General features: G+C 37.5%; 1 protein-coding gene across 1 annotated transcript in view; it reads left to right on the top strand.

The window, feature by feature from the left end:
* Positions 1 to 16,429, top strand: part of LOC149266363 (fumarylacetoacetase-like) — a 308,380-nt gene that overhangs the window by 65,464 nt on the left and 226,487 nt on the right. Inside the window, exons 3-4 of the mRNA XM_089395970.1 lie at positions 893 to 951; positions 1,054 to 1,178. Coding sequence (XP_089252096.1) covers positions 893 to 951; positions 1,054 to 1,178 — 184 coding nt within the window. The remainder of the gene's footprint in view (positions 1 to 892; positions 952 to 1,053; positions 1,179 to 16,429) is intronic.

Here is a 16,429-nt window from a genome sequence, read left to right as displayed (position 1 = left end):
TGGTGCAAATCTAGTTAATATAAAGATATTCTCAAATGTCGAAGTACAAACAATGGAAATGCCAAGTGCACTTACTAATAGAAATTCATCAATCAACAAAGCAACACAAGTGTCCAAAAAAGACTTACTACCAAAAGTGAAACAAGAAAGCAGAACAAATATGGTAAGTAAAGATCAAGTTAGAAGGACACCTTATCAACATTCTAGTCACAGGAGCATTCCTTAACGAATAAGTGTATCAACATTGCTTTGAACAAAAACAATTGACTTATATTTGAAAGAATATCAATCCCAGAATAATTTGGTCCCAAAGTAAAGTCTTCTTGAGAATTACAATACAATAGGTTCTTTCCATAGAACCCTATAAATGTACAATTCTATAGAAGATTGAATTAGCATGGTTAGATCCTCTGATAATTTTAAAACTCTGCTCAATGCTTTGACGATCATATCATCTCACGTCCTTAACCATCATCAACTCAGGAATTGAAGGATCATGGAAAGACACAACTAGCCATAACGAATGCATAACTTTTTATGCTTTGAGGACAAAACATGTTTAAAGGGACAGACAATGTAATAAAAACACCACACCCAAAATAAATAATAACAACAATGAATAAACTTAATACAATAAATGAAATGAAAAATCCTAACTAAAGGACATGACAATGCTAGAAGTACACTGTCACATACTTTGTAATCATATCATATCATTCATTCATTTTCGTATTCAATTATTTACTTGTGTTTTATGGATTTTGGTCTATTGTCCTTCTTATGTTGAAAACTTATACAATGAATGAACTTGGATCATTTCATCTTGCTTTTGAAAAACTGGTGTTATCTTGATGTGCACTAAAAAAAACTAATGCTTATTATCTTCTCACAGTTGATGAACCGGCCTTGAGAGATAATGCTGAATTGCAGAAAAATGCATTGTTCCCAATGGTGAGGCACTTATTTTTCTCTTTTAACCCCCAAACAGTTGATATGAAATTTGCTTTAAGCTATTCATATATCTGATAGAAATATTGCACTTTTGATCAACAGAGTCAAGTCCAGTTGATGCTGCCTGCTGTAATAGGGGACTACACAGATTTTTTAACCTCCAAGAATCATATAAAAAACTGTGGCATGATATTGCGTGGCCCTGAATATCGTATTCCCTCAAACTGGTAATCATACTTCTTTTAAATATATTTGAAGGAGTGTTGAATGTGAATAATACAATGGTTCTGACTGGTTCCGAGACCTATCCTGAGTTTAATCTGTTTGATTTTGTAGGTGGTAAGTAGGCATGGTTATCACAAAATATTTCTGTAATACACTTTTCCATCTTTTTTGAAAAAGGAAAATAGGACTGCAATAATATAATTTAATGTTTTTCCAAACATCCATAGAAGCAAATTTTCAAAGGGGAGAATCATTGAAATGACAATATATTATTCAAAGATTTTTGTATGTCATAAAATATTTCTGATCATTGTGCTAAGAGGCACTCTACAGCCTAATATGACAGTGATGTTGTAAAACATTATGTAATATAATATAATGTTATGTTGACTTGGTCAAATTATTTAAAATAAAATTAAAATTAAAAAATAATAATTAATACTTGATATAGTTAGATGTTGGTTTGACGGATGGATAGGTTGCATCCCTTCATATTAGGGATAGGGGAGATGTTGCAATGTTCATAAATGAGTGTAAACATTTTGATAAAAATTTAGGAGAGTGGAGATGTTGTGTAAATACTAAATACTCATTTAAATAAATATATTTACCTAGAGTTACTGCGATATCTTATATGATATTATATCTTACATCCTATTAATTTATCTAAGTGAGATATGGTTGTTGTATGTTTTGGAGACGAAGGTGATGCTTCTGTCATTGAATTCATGAAGAGTTTGTCGGCAAGAAACTTCAAAATGATAGAAAAAAAGGTGAATGTTGCCATCAAGGACATGTTTAGACATTTCTATCCATTTTTCCCTTACTATAACTTGAGAGATGGTTGCAAGCTTAGGTATCTAAATAATATATAGAGTTTTAATGTAATATTGGGTTTAATATATTATCATATTTGTTAATGCATTAGGCTAGAGAGCTTTAGTATAATATAATATAATATTATAATACAAAATATTAATATTATATTATATTAGGGGTGGCAGGGAAGGGACCCTTATGGCCCCAGAGAAATCAAAGTTTTAGAGTATTCATGGGGCTTGGAGAAGATGACAAATAATCAGGTATAATCCTATGGTTTACTCCAAGGCATTCTTCTCGCCAAAGAATTTTAGGTCTCTTCTCTCATTGTGTTGGGTGACTCCCTTTTAATAATTCAATATTTGGTTAAAGGAGTTTCACCTAGAGACAAAGTTTTGGAATATCTCCTAAATAAAATTAAGAAGGTATCAAAAGATATCCCAAAGATGAGTTTCAAGCACATTCTAAGGGATAATAACCAGGAAGCAGATCAATGTGCCAACCAAGGTTGCAATTTGAAGTTTGGAGAGTTGATGGTTAATGGTCAATTAAGACCATCCTCCATCCCTTAGTGGATTAAGCATGAATCCTATGTTAAAGACACAACATAATGAACAAACTGTGTCTTCCTCCACAACCATTGACCTTTGGCTGGAAGCTAGGGGAAAATTGGATAAACATGAGGAAGAAATCAAACTCCTTCATTAATAGGTTGAAGAATTGAGATCTTTGGTCAATAGTTTGGTCTTAAATATGAAAGATTCAGTCAATTCTAACAACTCTAATGTCAAGTGTTCAGACCTGAAAGATCCAGTGGATCTGGGGAAATATGTTGTAATCAAGGATTATATTTTGAAGTAGGCTATATGTATTGCAAGTTTTGTTTAATTTTGGGGCTCTATTGGAAGGTATTCACCTCCAAAGACCGTATATGCTTAGTATCAGTTGTATTCCTCTTCAGAGTATAATTTTGGTTCAAGAGTCTGTAGATGATACTGAATATGGAAGAAAATTGTAATGTAACTCCTAATGTACCACTGCGATCCGAGCATAAATTTGGCAATTAATACAAAATTTGCAATTGAGGTCCTAATTCGAGTTTAGATTATTTTGACATTAATATTTTTCTTTTTATTACTTAAATAGATGTATTGATTTCAATGTAGATGTTCATTTATGATATGATGTAATTAGATGAATGATGTGCATTGCTTTCAAAGTAATTAGATTAATAGTGTGCATTTATTTCGGTGTATGCACAAAGTAATTATTAACAATGTACATTGATTTATGTGTTATAGTGATCATCAACCTAGATCCATATTAAATAAAAATGAACAACAAAGAGCCTAGATCCATCTTAGTCATTAGTTTATATATATCTTAAAAGAGAAATGAACAACAAAGAGCAAGCTGGCAGAGAAAGGCACAAGAAATGAAAACTAAGGATGTATTGATTTTAGTATAGACATTAATTTGTGATATGATGTAAATAGATGAATGATGCACATTATTTTCAAATTAATTAAATTAATAGTGTGCATTATTGACATTGAACATTGATTTTTGTGTTACAGTAAGCATTTCAACTAGTCTCATTTCTATACATTATAGGTTGGAAGGAATTACACATCTATTACTAACACCAACCTGGATCCATCTTAACTTCGGATCTTAAATTATTGATGTCGGGCATTGATTTCTATGTTACAATAATCATTAGCCTATATCCATATTAAATAGAAATGAACAACAAAGATTCTAGATCCATCTTAATCATTAGCCTAAATCCATCTTAAATAGAAATGAACAACAAAGAGCAAGTCGATAGAGAAAGGCATAAGAAATGGTAGTTATTGAGGAGTATCAACACCAAAGGGTGAAGCAAAGAGCAGATCAACAAGATAGTCACAACAAATAAGAATTGAACAACAACATGAACATATGAAGGAAAAAGTTGAATGAAAAAAAGCATATCAAAGAGAATATCAAAGAGCATATCAATAAGGAAGGGCACAAAAAATTACAATTGAATAGTGTTTATTGCCCCAAAATCTAGCAGGTCTTGTGAGGGGAGCTCACAAGGTAAGAACTAGACTAAGAGCCAAGTTCACTGTGAGGTGTGGCCCATGTTGAGAAACCAAGTGTTGTATAGATTAAGGCTTGATTCCTCTTTCTTGATAATTACTTGTGAAAAGTAGTTGTCTTATTTTAAAATTATGTTCTCTTCATCAAGCAACTATACAAAACTTCAATGCATAAAGATTAGAAAGAGACAAAGAACACTAGAAATTAGGCTCCAAGCCAGGGAAAAACCCCACAAGGGGGAAAACCCAAAAATCCTCTTCTTATAGATCTAGATCAAAGTGAGATATCCAAGACCCAAGACCAAGACCAAGACTGTCAAAAAGATCCAAGTCAACCCTTTTCCAAGTCTCCTCTTAGTCAAAGTCAACAAAAGTCAATTCTGGTGAAACCTTCTCAAATCTAGTCAAAACACAGAAATTTCTGACTTGCGGTTTGGAACCATAACTTTCATAGGGTTACCCCAAAACCTTCACACGTGTGAACAAAAACAAGCTAGAAAACCTAATTTTCTCTCTCCTTTGACTTCGCTTGTTTTTCTTATCTTGGCACATAAATCGATGTGATGATGATGAAATAATGAGGTCGATTTGACTTGCATTTATACATGTCCAAGAGGGTCGAATAGCTACCCTTAAGGCCGACTTGGTCTTGTGTTGACTTTTTGACTCAAAATAAAATTCTTTTTCTTTTTCTTTACAAAAGTCCAAAGAGGACTTAATTACATTTCTTTTGACTCATAAAAAAAATCTTTTTGACTCAATTGACCCTATAACCATGAAAAACATGCTTTGACTAAAAATAAAATAATAATAATGAATATATAAATACATCAATGCTACATTTTGAATTACATTGTTAAGACTGATAGTAGTTACATTTTCAACACTCCCTCCTAACTGGGGAAGTATTCATAGTGACACAACAAGATACTATCAAACTGAAATATTCATATAAGAAAGGATTCAAATTAATAAGCATCAATGATGGTTTGCATCATCATAGCCATCATTGTCAAAATAGCAAGGCCTTGACTAACAAGCTCTATCTATTCACTAGATCATAGCACAATGCAGGGAGGCATAAATTTGGACACTGCCACCTCTCAGGCACATACCCCATCCGGATGTTCACTAGGTATGTCTTCACAGGGCTATTTCCTGCACTAGGAATATCGGTCCTCAGGACTACTCTTATCTTGGATTAAATTCTTAAAGAATATTGGTCCTAGATGCTTATCCAATCCACCATTCTCGTTACCAATGCCTTCACTAGGCTTACGACTGTTACTCCTGGCCATAGTGCATGACACATGGAGAATATGGTGTCCACCATCACTCCCTCTCAACCAGGGAGGAGATATCTACAAGCCCAAGCTTGTCTTGCAAATACTCAAGCTTCTTGTTAGGAAAAGACTTTGTCAATATATTTTCTATTTGTTTTTCATTGGAGACAACTGTAGCTTCAAGACCCCATCCTACACCAAGCTTCAAATGTAATGATATTTGATATTAATGTGCTTCGTCCTTGCATGGAAAATTGGGTCCTTTTTCAACTTTATGCAACTTTGGTTATCACAACATATGGTAGTAGAGTCCAAAGTTCCTTCAAATAGATCTGCAAGTAACTTATAGAGCCAAACTGCTTCTCGAATAACTTCACTAGCTGCTATGTATTCATCTTCAACAATACTCAATGCAACCGAGTCTTGTTTCCTGCTCGTCCTTGGAACCATAGTGGATCCCAAACAAAAATAACCACTTGTAGTACTTTTTCCATCTATATCATTGCCTGCATAATCCAAATCTGTGTAGCTCAATAACTAAATCTCATTACCTGCAACATATTTCAAGCAATGATGTATTGTCCCATGGGGATATTGTAAGATGTGTTTAGCTGCTATCCAATGATCATGTCTAGGCTCCATCTTAAACTAGCTAACAATATTCATTGCAAAACATATATTTGGCCGGGTGTTCACGAGGTACATTGAAGAACCAATCAGCTGTCGATAGATTGTTGGATCAACAAAACTTGAATCTAAACTCCTTAGCTTCTTCAAATTGGTGATCATAGGTGTTTTCATAGGTTTACTATTCATCATTTCAAATTTCTGCAAGATTTTGATCACATATTTTCCTTGACCAAGACAAATCTCATCGGGTTTCTGCCAAACTTCAAGTCCCAGATAATAATGCATTAGTCCAAGATCTTTCATATGAAATTCAGCTGCTAGTTCCTGTTAGTTTTTGGAAATGGAGTTTGGAGTAGCATCAGATAGGCATTCTAGTCTCTGAAGTGTCTAAGAGGCTAAGGAATACGAGATCTCCAATACCCATAAAATGTTTTGCGAGATAATCTTGCGAAACACCTTAATTAAATTAATTTTCCATAATTAAATTATTTCCCAAGTTTAACTTAGGAAACGTGGTAAATTAAAGTGAATTAATAATTAAGGGTGTTCGATATTTCTCTAGAGACTTCTATTGATGAAGTCTAAATGATCTTAGCCTTCGATGGAGATTTAATCATGGCCGTTGAAGGCTTAATGAGAGATTATAAGAGCAGGTCGAAGGGGCTTGGAGAAGACAGATTTGAGGATATCGAGCATCAGTGTGGGAGGCAGTACAAATTTCTCAGTGCACAGTTTTCAAGCGAGGGAAGAGTTCGAGCCAGGGAAGGAGAGCAGAAAGGGTTGCAACAGTGAGAATTTCTGGAGAAATCAATGAGCGAAAACGGGAGCGGGGGGCGGGAGTGAAAATGGGAGCGGGAGCGACCATTTTCAGAAGCTCCCGGTTTGGGAGCGAATCCGGGAGCGATTTTTTAAAAATATATATATTTTATATATTTTTTAATTTTTGATACATATATGTCAACAAAAACATGTAGAATGATGAATTAGACATAAAAAACATAAAAAAACATAGATTGATCATTGAACCATATCACATCAATCATCTAGAAATTATAATCGTCATCAACCATGTCCACAAGTTAGTAAAATACATATTACAACTGCAACATATTGAGTCTCATCATCATGAATCATGATTCATCAAATTCAATCTTAAATTTTCAACTTCAAGCTTTCAAAATTGAAAATTCAATAACATTTATCATCATTCATCACCAAAGTTGTACTTGTAAGCTAAGTTTAACCATTACAAGAAGTAATATCTAAGATATTTCTAAATCCTAACTTCTAATTGTTAACATGATATGAAATGTTATAAATTTATAAAATGAAACATGAATAATGAAATGAAATGAAACAACTTTAGTCTTTCACGAAGCATCATATTCATAATTCACATCATTACCAATGAGTTATAATTGCCAAGGCCCAACTTCAAACTTCAAATTTTCATTGTCACAGTGATATATTGTTTACAAAAAATATCATTATGGTATGAAAGAGTCAACAGTCAAGAGTCAAGGACTGAAAACTCAATAGTTATGAAAACTAATAGAAACTAGAAAAGACAAGTAAACTGTAAATTAGAATCTACATGTGGCCCTTGCCACGAGAGTCTCCAGGAGTATAAGCAGGTCGTGGTGGTCTTCTAGGAGTCTCCCGCACAGACCGACGACCAGAACTAGAACCTCCACGTGAGGGTGTAGATGGAGGTGGCGACAACAATGGAACAAGACTCGGACCTCGAGCACTGCTACTGGATGGTGGAGGTGGCATGGCTGCTGCAGCTGCTTCATCTTCATCCCTTACAAGTTCCTCTTCTAGTTCTTCAATAAGTACAATGCCATCCTCCAAATTGTCATCCTCTGGGTGATTGTCCCAAATTTTATATGTGGGATCCTCATAAGCCCGATCATAGTAATGACTCAACAACCTCAAGTTGTAGTGCACATAAACCAGGCTTTCTGCTCGGTTTTCATTGAGTCTGTGTCTTTTCACATTATGTATGTAGCTGTAGGTGCTCCAACACCTCTCTGCAGAAGAAGTATTTACAACCTGTGAAAGAACTTTTTTTGCCAATTTTGGCAAAAGTCCATGCCTGCCATATGTTTCCCACCATGTGAGAGTATCAAATCTATCTCTATCTTCCATTGCATGGAAGTTACCATACAAACTAGTGCCACTGAAGTATCTGACTATTTCAAGGCACACAGCTGCACATTCCTCCCTGTCAGGTACCAACTTTTCTAATGCTTCCAAATATCCTTTAGTTACCTCTGGATCTAAATGGGGTTTGGTCCTAACCCCACCCCCTGCTGCAGGTTGGCCCAACGAAGATGTAGAGTAGTATTTTGGCATAAGGATATACGCCAAGCAATGTAGTGGAAGATTAAGCCTATTCCACCGTTCACACACACAATCATGAATTAGTTTGTACAAGTTGGGATCTCTATTATGAACAATGTCTTTTATTTCCCTCAACATGGTATCCATTTGCTCATACACCTCGCCAATCACTGGTTTGTCTGTATCTGCAAACCGAATCATGTGATAAATTGGCTTGGTGAAATCCAATACCTGCCTCATAGTTGTCCAAAACTGCCCATCAAGAGCGGCCTCCTCCACCATTTCAAAACCTACCATGTCAGCTACATTTGTAGCCCTTTCCTTTAATACCTGCCAATGTGGACTTGATACCATGCTAGCTAATGCCTCTCTTACCTTCAAAAGGCGCCTGAAGGTGAGGTAATAGCTACCAAATATGGTCTTTGCAATCTTCAGCAACTCCAATCTCGAGTGGCTGCAGAAAAGGCCATGGGTATTGCTATGATTTGTAATAAATTTTATCATTTGTTTGCCTTTCTTGTACAAATCACCAATCCATTGGTATTGTTCATTTTTGTTCTTGACAATATCATGCAACAGAAGGTTCAATGTGTGAACCAAACATCCAGACCAAAATATGTTGGGGTATTTATCCTCAATAATTGCTCCCGCTGCCTTACAATTAGGAGCATTATCAGTGATGACTTGGATGACATTGTATGGGCCAATACGCTCAATTGTTTCAAGTAATGCTTCTGCAATGTTGATGGCGGTCTTGAACTTGTCTGAGTAATCATGTGCAGCTAGAAATATGGGACCACTAACAGACACAGCAAGAACACTTATCAATGGCTTGCCTTTTACATTTGTCCATCCATCAGATACAATGGACACCCCATGGTCAGTCCAAGAACTTGTCATTCTATTCAAAGAATGTGATATTTTTGCTTTTTTAGGATCAAGGCCAACGGTTCTTGCCTTGTCATACCCAGGGCTCTTGTATCCTTTAGGGGCATCATTTATGGTAGAAACCATTTCGTGCCAATAAGGTGAGCCAAGAACATTGAATGGTATCCCACATGCATAGAGAAACCTGTAAACCTTTGAATCCACATCATTCCTACACCCCTCATCAAGGAAATCTGATATGGTTCTACGCCTTAAAGATGATGACCCTGCGCCTTCATATCCACTGCCTTGGGAGGATGATAAAGGAGTTCTTTGTGATTGTGAGCTTGGTTCAAAGAAACCCCTTGATTTTTTTGATCTGTGTTGGGCTTCCTCCTCTTCCCTTATGTATTTGGCTCTATCCGCCGCTGACACCGCTGTACAAGTTTTGATTCCTATTTGTTTGTCTCCATCCCATGGCCTTTTCCCGCAGAGGTGTCTTCTAGCACGGGTTTATGAACCTGTGTAATGAGTGTTGCAATGGGGGCAATGAAATTTAGTGGTTCCACCCCCTCTCCCTGTTTCAGCCCTGTTAACATATTTCCACAATGGAGTTTGGTCTTGTTTAGTTTTTTGAGGGTCATGTTCACCCTCCTCCAGCTCCTCCTCACCGGGGTTTTCACCAATTTGACTTTCTCCAGCTTCTTCATCCCCCTCTTCAGTTTGGCCCCTCCGTTTCCTACTCTCCAGCACCATAACAACCATAAAAGGGACTAGGAAGAGGAAAATGCCAAGAAATATAGCCAGGTCCATGGTGTTTGATGTTTGTAGGGTTTTGATTCTTGAATCTGCAAATTAATTTAATTTAATTTATTAATTTAATTTAAATTTATGATTTTTAAACTCAATAAACTAAATTAAATTAACTAAATCACTACCTAACTAACTAAACTAACTAAATTACTAAGTTACTTACCTCTGCAGGCTTGCTCCTCGCTCCTTGGCACTTGCTCCTCGCTCCTTTGCTCTTGCTCTTGCTCCAAACTCTTGCTCAATGAAGTCACAATGAAATTTTTTTAGGCCCATTGGGCTTTTAAAACTAATTATTTTTTTTAAATTTGATTTTTTTTTGTGTCCGCGGAATTTTTTTTTCTTCGGATCGCTCCCGGCCTCCGTCAAACGCTCCCGGAGCGATTTTTTACGCCTGGGAGCGATTGGGGAGCAATCACTCCCCGATCGCTCCCGGGCGTTAAAAATCGCTCCGGGAGCGACGGAGCGATCGCTCCCCGAAACGCTCCCGAACAGGGCAGGGAGCGTAAATTTTTTTTAGGGAGCGCGCTCCCGAAAATCGCTCCCATCCGGGAGCGATTTTGGGAGCGCGCTCCCGAGCCGCTCCGGCACGGAGCGCGATTCGGGAGCGGGTTCGAGGGGGGGGGCGCTCCCCCGCAACTATGGGAGAAATTATCTGGTGGTTTTCAGTTTCTAGATCTAGGAAGGGGATGTTGAATTATCTAGTAGGGAGGTCAAAATTCTGCAGTGCAAATTTCCAGTTGTCAATGAAGTGTGAGTGTAGGATCTAGAGCGAAGTGCAGGATCCCGGATCTACATCCCAGAGGTAGAGTGAATTGGATTCAGGATGAGAAAGGGGCAGGATGATTCATCTAGAAGTGATCCAAAGGTAGATCGATTTCTCTATAGTAGAGAGTGCACATTTCCAATCTAGCAAAGTGAATTTGCTGGGAAGTGCGAATTTGACAGAAAAGGCTAGAACAAGTTGCTGTGAGGAAAAAAAGTAATTTTCCAGTTGAGATAAATTGTCGGAGTGAGGCCAGGAAGGCTTGTAGTTGTAATTTTGTAAGTTTGCTGCATAATAAAATAAACCCTCATCTGCTACACTAGTTTTCCCTTCGGGGTTTTTCCGTGGACATTTAGTCCAAAATGGCTATGTCAGATTTTTATTGTGTGTACATTTATATCTCAGTTCCTATTTTATTCCGCAACATGTTTTATTTTAGTGAAGATTGCAATTGTGAGTTTATTGATATTTGTTGTAATAACAAATAAATTACAATCAGTAGGAGATAAATTTCTAGTTAATTGCAATCATGGAATTTTCACATGGTATCAGAGCGGTAAAGATTAGATCAGAGGCTCTAGGCGAAAGGAAGCATGTCTTGCAGATTCAAAGGGAGATCTGAAGCACCAGCTTCCAGATTTGTGCACGCTAGCAAAGGGTGCGAATTACAGAGAGGCAAGAAATTCGATTTCCAGATTCAATATAGAGGAAAAATGCGAATTGCCTTAGATCTTTAGCAACAATCAGTGTGGTTGCCAAGAAGGGATTCCAAAGAGAAGATCAGTTAATTCATAGAGAAGATCTGAACGCAGAGATTTGTAACAAGAGGTTGCAGCTGCAGATCTGCACAGGGAAGGAAGAGAAAAGTATTATGCCCAAGACGTCCCAAGTGTATTTGAATTTCTTGATGCCTCAGATTTATCTTCCAGATTGGAGGAAGGATTCGCTTAGATGGCTTGTCTCTCTAGCTCAACTTCACAAGGCGTCTGGTATATAGATAGTGGAACGTCAACGCACATGACAGGAGTTAGAGACTACTTCTCTAACTATAAAGAGGAGGAGATGGACTTCCAGATTCAGTTGGGAAACAAAACTAAATGTATTCCAGTTGGGAGAGGCACTGTTGAGATTCAAAGGGAGTAGGGAGCTAGTACCAATGTTACAGATGTGTTGCATGTGCCAGGCTTAGGCATGAACCTCATTTCAGTGTTTGAGGTATAGGACAAGGGTATGATGTCTACTTCGTAGGGAAGAAAGTGTTCATAAGACACCAGAACTAGAAGAAAGTGAGGCAGATTTGAGTCGAAGAAACATAATTTACAGGTTCTAGTTCGATTCTCCAAAGGCTCTAGTAAGCGACAGTAATAGTAGTAGTAGTAACAGTGGTAGAGACTTGAATGAATTATGGCATAGGAGAATGGGTCACTTACACCATGGAGCACTGAGAATGCTCAAGGAGACAATAACAGGTGTTCCATAATTGAGCATGGAACACGATGATGTGTGTAGGGGGCGCGTACTTGGGAAATACGCTAAGGAAACATTCCCAAGGAGTGACAGTAAATCAAATGGTGTGCTACAACTTATAGACTCAAATATTTGCAGCCCAATGTCCACTAGGTCTATCAGAGGATACGAGTACTTTGTTACCTTTATTGATGACTTTTCTTGGATGACCTGGATCTATTTTCTGAACACCAAGGATGAAGTCTTCAATCGATTCAAAGAGTTTAAGGCTTTGGTTGAGAACCTAACAGACAAAAAGATCAAGGTTCTACACATAGCTAATGGGGGAGAGTACACATACAATAACTTCATTGACTTTTATGTGAAGGAGGGCATCAAGAGAGAATGGATAGCTCTATACAACCCACAATAGAATGGAGTGGAAAAACAAGTCTATAGTAGGACCAACAAAAGCCATGCTATATGTTGTCGCTCAGATTGTACATGCACTATGACGACTTAGGTCGGGGGCTGTCACCCTGATCCCTGACCTCTCCGTTCTAGCTGTTTCTGTTAGGTCCCTATAATACTAGTGTAGCCCCTTATTGTTATTAGTGCAACCCCCTTATTGTATTGTTTTGCCCATGTAGTCCCCACATTGTTATTATTGTGCCCCATAGAAGCCCGTTATTGTTATTGTTGTGCCCTTATATTATTATTGTTATGTCGGTTCTGATTATATTGTGACCCCATAGACTCCTATTTATAGAAATGAGGACTTGCCATTTGTAACATCCAAGAATTGTTCATTTGTTTAATGTAAAGGACGTTGCCCCCTCGAAGAGGCTGATTTTGAAGTTGTTGATGTATCTCTTCTATTTTGTGAGCTGGTTGCATAACATTTGGTATCAGAGCTTTGGATTTTAGGGTTTCACTGCTTCAAATAGGTCATCATGACATTTTCACTATAACTTTGTTCTACGAAGTTTCAGAATATGAAATTAAAACCCTGAGCCGAAATCCTGATGAACCTTGTGTCCGAATTTCAGAACTTGTATCGCTATATTTTAGGAGATATGATCCAAGGAAGTTAGGGTTTTTGCAAGTTTCCGAATTCCATATCAAATAGGTGACCTTGGGAAAATCATCATAACTTTCTCTTTGGGCATCATATTCAAATTTCGTAAGAGGTGACAGAAAGAGGACGGATTGTAGTTTGTTGGGTATCGTTTTCAGGGCTGAAGGTTGAAACAGTGACACGTGGCACTTTGTACAAGTTCACTCTACTGAACCTGTCTATAATCAAGTCATTGTGGGAGATTAGGCATAACTCTTTCTTGGAGAATCCAATCTCGATTAGACTTGCGGGGTCGGAAATTTGACTCAGAGGGCTACCACAGGAAGAAATTTCAGAACTTGGAGATCCGAAATTATAGAGTTATAATCGTTTCAATATCAAGCTCCTAAAAGAAAGAAAAAGAGATATGAGAAAGTTTGATGGCAAGGATCCGGTAACTTGGATACTATAGATGGAGCAATATGTTGATCTACATGATGTGCAACTGTTACAAAAGGTATGTATTGCATCCTTATATTTAGAACCGGATCAGTTTGTATGGTATGGAGGGCTCTGGTCTCATAAACGACTTGTCACCTGGTCAATTTTCACGGAGGAAATGATAGAACATTATGAGGATACAAAGAGCAACACCTTCTTTAGCCAATTGATAAATATCAAACAAAAGGATTCAATGGAAGAGCACATTGAGGACTTCCAAAAATTGAATATAAGGGTAAATGATATTCCAGAGAAGCAGAGGATTGATGTCTTCATAGGGATTTTAAAGGATAGCATTCAACATGAGGTTTGTCTTTGGGAACTTGATTCATTGGAGAAGGCATTCAGGGTAGCAAGAAAAATTGAAAGCAAAATTATGGCAACAAGGAATCCTACCACTCACAACTATAAATATGGAAGTGTTGTTACTCCTAACCTTCCACAACCTACAAGGTTGACACCACAAAAATTGGAAGAAAAAAGAGAAAACGGGCTTTGTTACAGTTGTGATAACAAATACACTAAAGGTCATAAGTTTGTTGAGAAGAAATTATTTTACATAGATAGTGAAGAGGAGGAAGAAAATGATCAAGAAATGTCAAAATAAGAGGACATACACCAGGAACCAACCCTAGAGAAAGAAGAAATGAATCCGACCATATCTTGTAGTGAATTGGCAGGAATTACCATTGCTCTGTATCTGATAAACAAACACAATGGGTCAAGTGGTTACCTCTGGTTGAATGGTGGTATAATGCTTAAGCAAAAATGACCCCAGTTATGGCACCTTATGGTTATCATACACCATCCATCACATCATCTTTAAGATAAAATTCTATATTCAAGCAATGGAAGATCACATCAAGCATCAACAACAAGTTCTCTAACTCTTAAAGGATAACTTCATTTTGGCGGAGAATCAAATGAAACAATAGGCAGATCAACATTGCAGCGAAAGAAGTTTTGATGTAGGCCACTGGGTATTTTTACGGCTACAACCATACAAACAAATATCCCTCAAGCAAGCTAAGAAGGATAATAAATTATCACCAAAGTACTATGGTCCTTACTAGGTGTTGCAAAATATTGGTACTATGGCATACAAATTGGAGCTTCCTGCATCTTCCCGAGTGCACCCAATTTTCCATGTTTCATGCTTAAAGAAGGTTATAAGTGACAAGCTCCCAGTTCAAAGAGTATTGTCGGAACTTGACAAAGAAGGAAAAATCATATTGGAACCTGAAGTAGTCATGGAAATAAGAACCCAACAGCTACGAAATTGATCAACTTCAGAGTATCGCATCAAGTGGAAGAACTTAACCGCTGAAGATTCTCTATGGGAGGATGATAATTTTATACAGAAGCATCCAGAACTGCTCAAGCATTGAGGACAACACTTTTTGAAGAAGAAGGGCATGTTAGGTCCCTATACTGCTAGTGTAGCCCCTTAATGTTATTAGCGCAACCCCCTTATTGTATTGTTGTTCCCATGTAGTCCCCATATTGTTATTATTCTGCCCCATAGAAACCCACTATTGTCATTGTTGTTCCCTTACATTATTATTGTTATGTCGGCTTTGAAGATATTGTGACCCCTTAGACTCCTATATATAGAAAGGAGATCTTGTCATTTGTATCATCTAAGAATTGTTCATTCGTGTATTGTAAAGGAGGTTTCCCCCTCGAAGAGACTATTGTTGAAGTTGTTAAAATTGGCAACTAGGGCCAAAATCCATGTGGGTCATGTTATTTATGGCAGCTAATACTTTTCTTGGATCTCTCTCATCGAGAGGTGTAGGATTGATCTAAAGATCACCCGATTCCGATAAATATTCATGGAGTTATGAATTTATTTGTGTTATAAGACAATTTGTCAAGGTCGGCCAGCAACTAAATAACAACCACATGTGCTCAACGTTTTAGTATAAAAGGAGATGACTTGAGAGTCATTTCACACACACTTCTCTCTTGATTTCTCTCCACTTGTCTTGAATTTTAGAGGAAGAGAAATCTAAGAGTAGAAGACCTAAACGCAGTCTTAAGGAGGAAGCCCTAAACACAGTTCTAAAGTGGATGCCCTAGCCACAGTCCTAAGGAGGATGATCTAGCTCTCAACACAACTATGGAGGAGAGGTCTAAACGCTGTCCTAAAGAGGTCATGACACCTAGCTGTAGTCAAGGAAGAATCTATCTACGCTAATATAAATAAGATTCACACACACTGTCAACGAGGGTTAGGTGCCCTAGGTAATAAGGGATGACACAACAATCCCATATGCTGTCCTAACCTGGCTGTTAGGAAGGCCGAGGTAATTCTGGACAACGTGATTTGGAGAAGACATAAGAAGGAGAACTTGCATTTTGGAGAGGAGATCTTATGTTCAGGCCGCAGGTTAGTAGGCACCTCAGGGAAGGAGAAAAGGTTAAGTTTGTAGCCTTTTCATGACTGTTTTGAAGGCTAGAAAACCAAGCAGGAGGGCTAAGTTGTGTAAAGGAGATCTGGGCTACTTGTGACAAGTTTGAGGGTTGTCTTCCTGTGATCTAGGGCAGCAGTTGCTACAGCAAGAGATCGAGGCCTGTTCTGAAGTAATCAGAGGATTAGTTGGAGAGTCTTGGGGCTAGGAATTAGTCTTAAGGACAA

Source organism: Pinus tabuliformis, chromosome 6 (genome assembly GCF_031772625.1).
Source record: "Pinus tabuliformis cultivar Carrire ecotype Pingquan chromosome 6, CPIR1, whole genome shotgun sequence".
Taxonomy (NCBI): domain Eukaryota; kingdom Viridiplantae; phylum Streptophyta; class Pinopsida; order Pinales; family Pinaceae; genus Pinus; species Pinus tabuliformis.
This window is presented reverse-complemented; position numbering and strand designations above follow the sequence as displayed.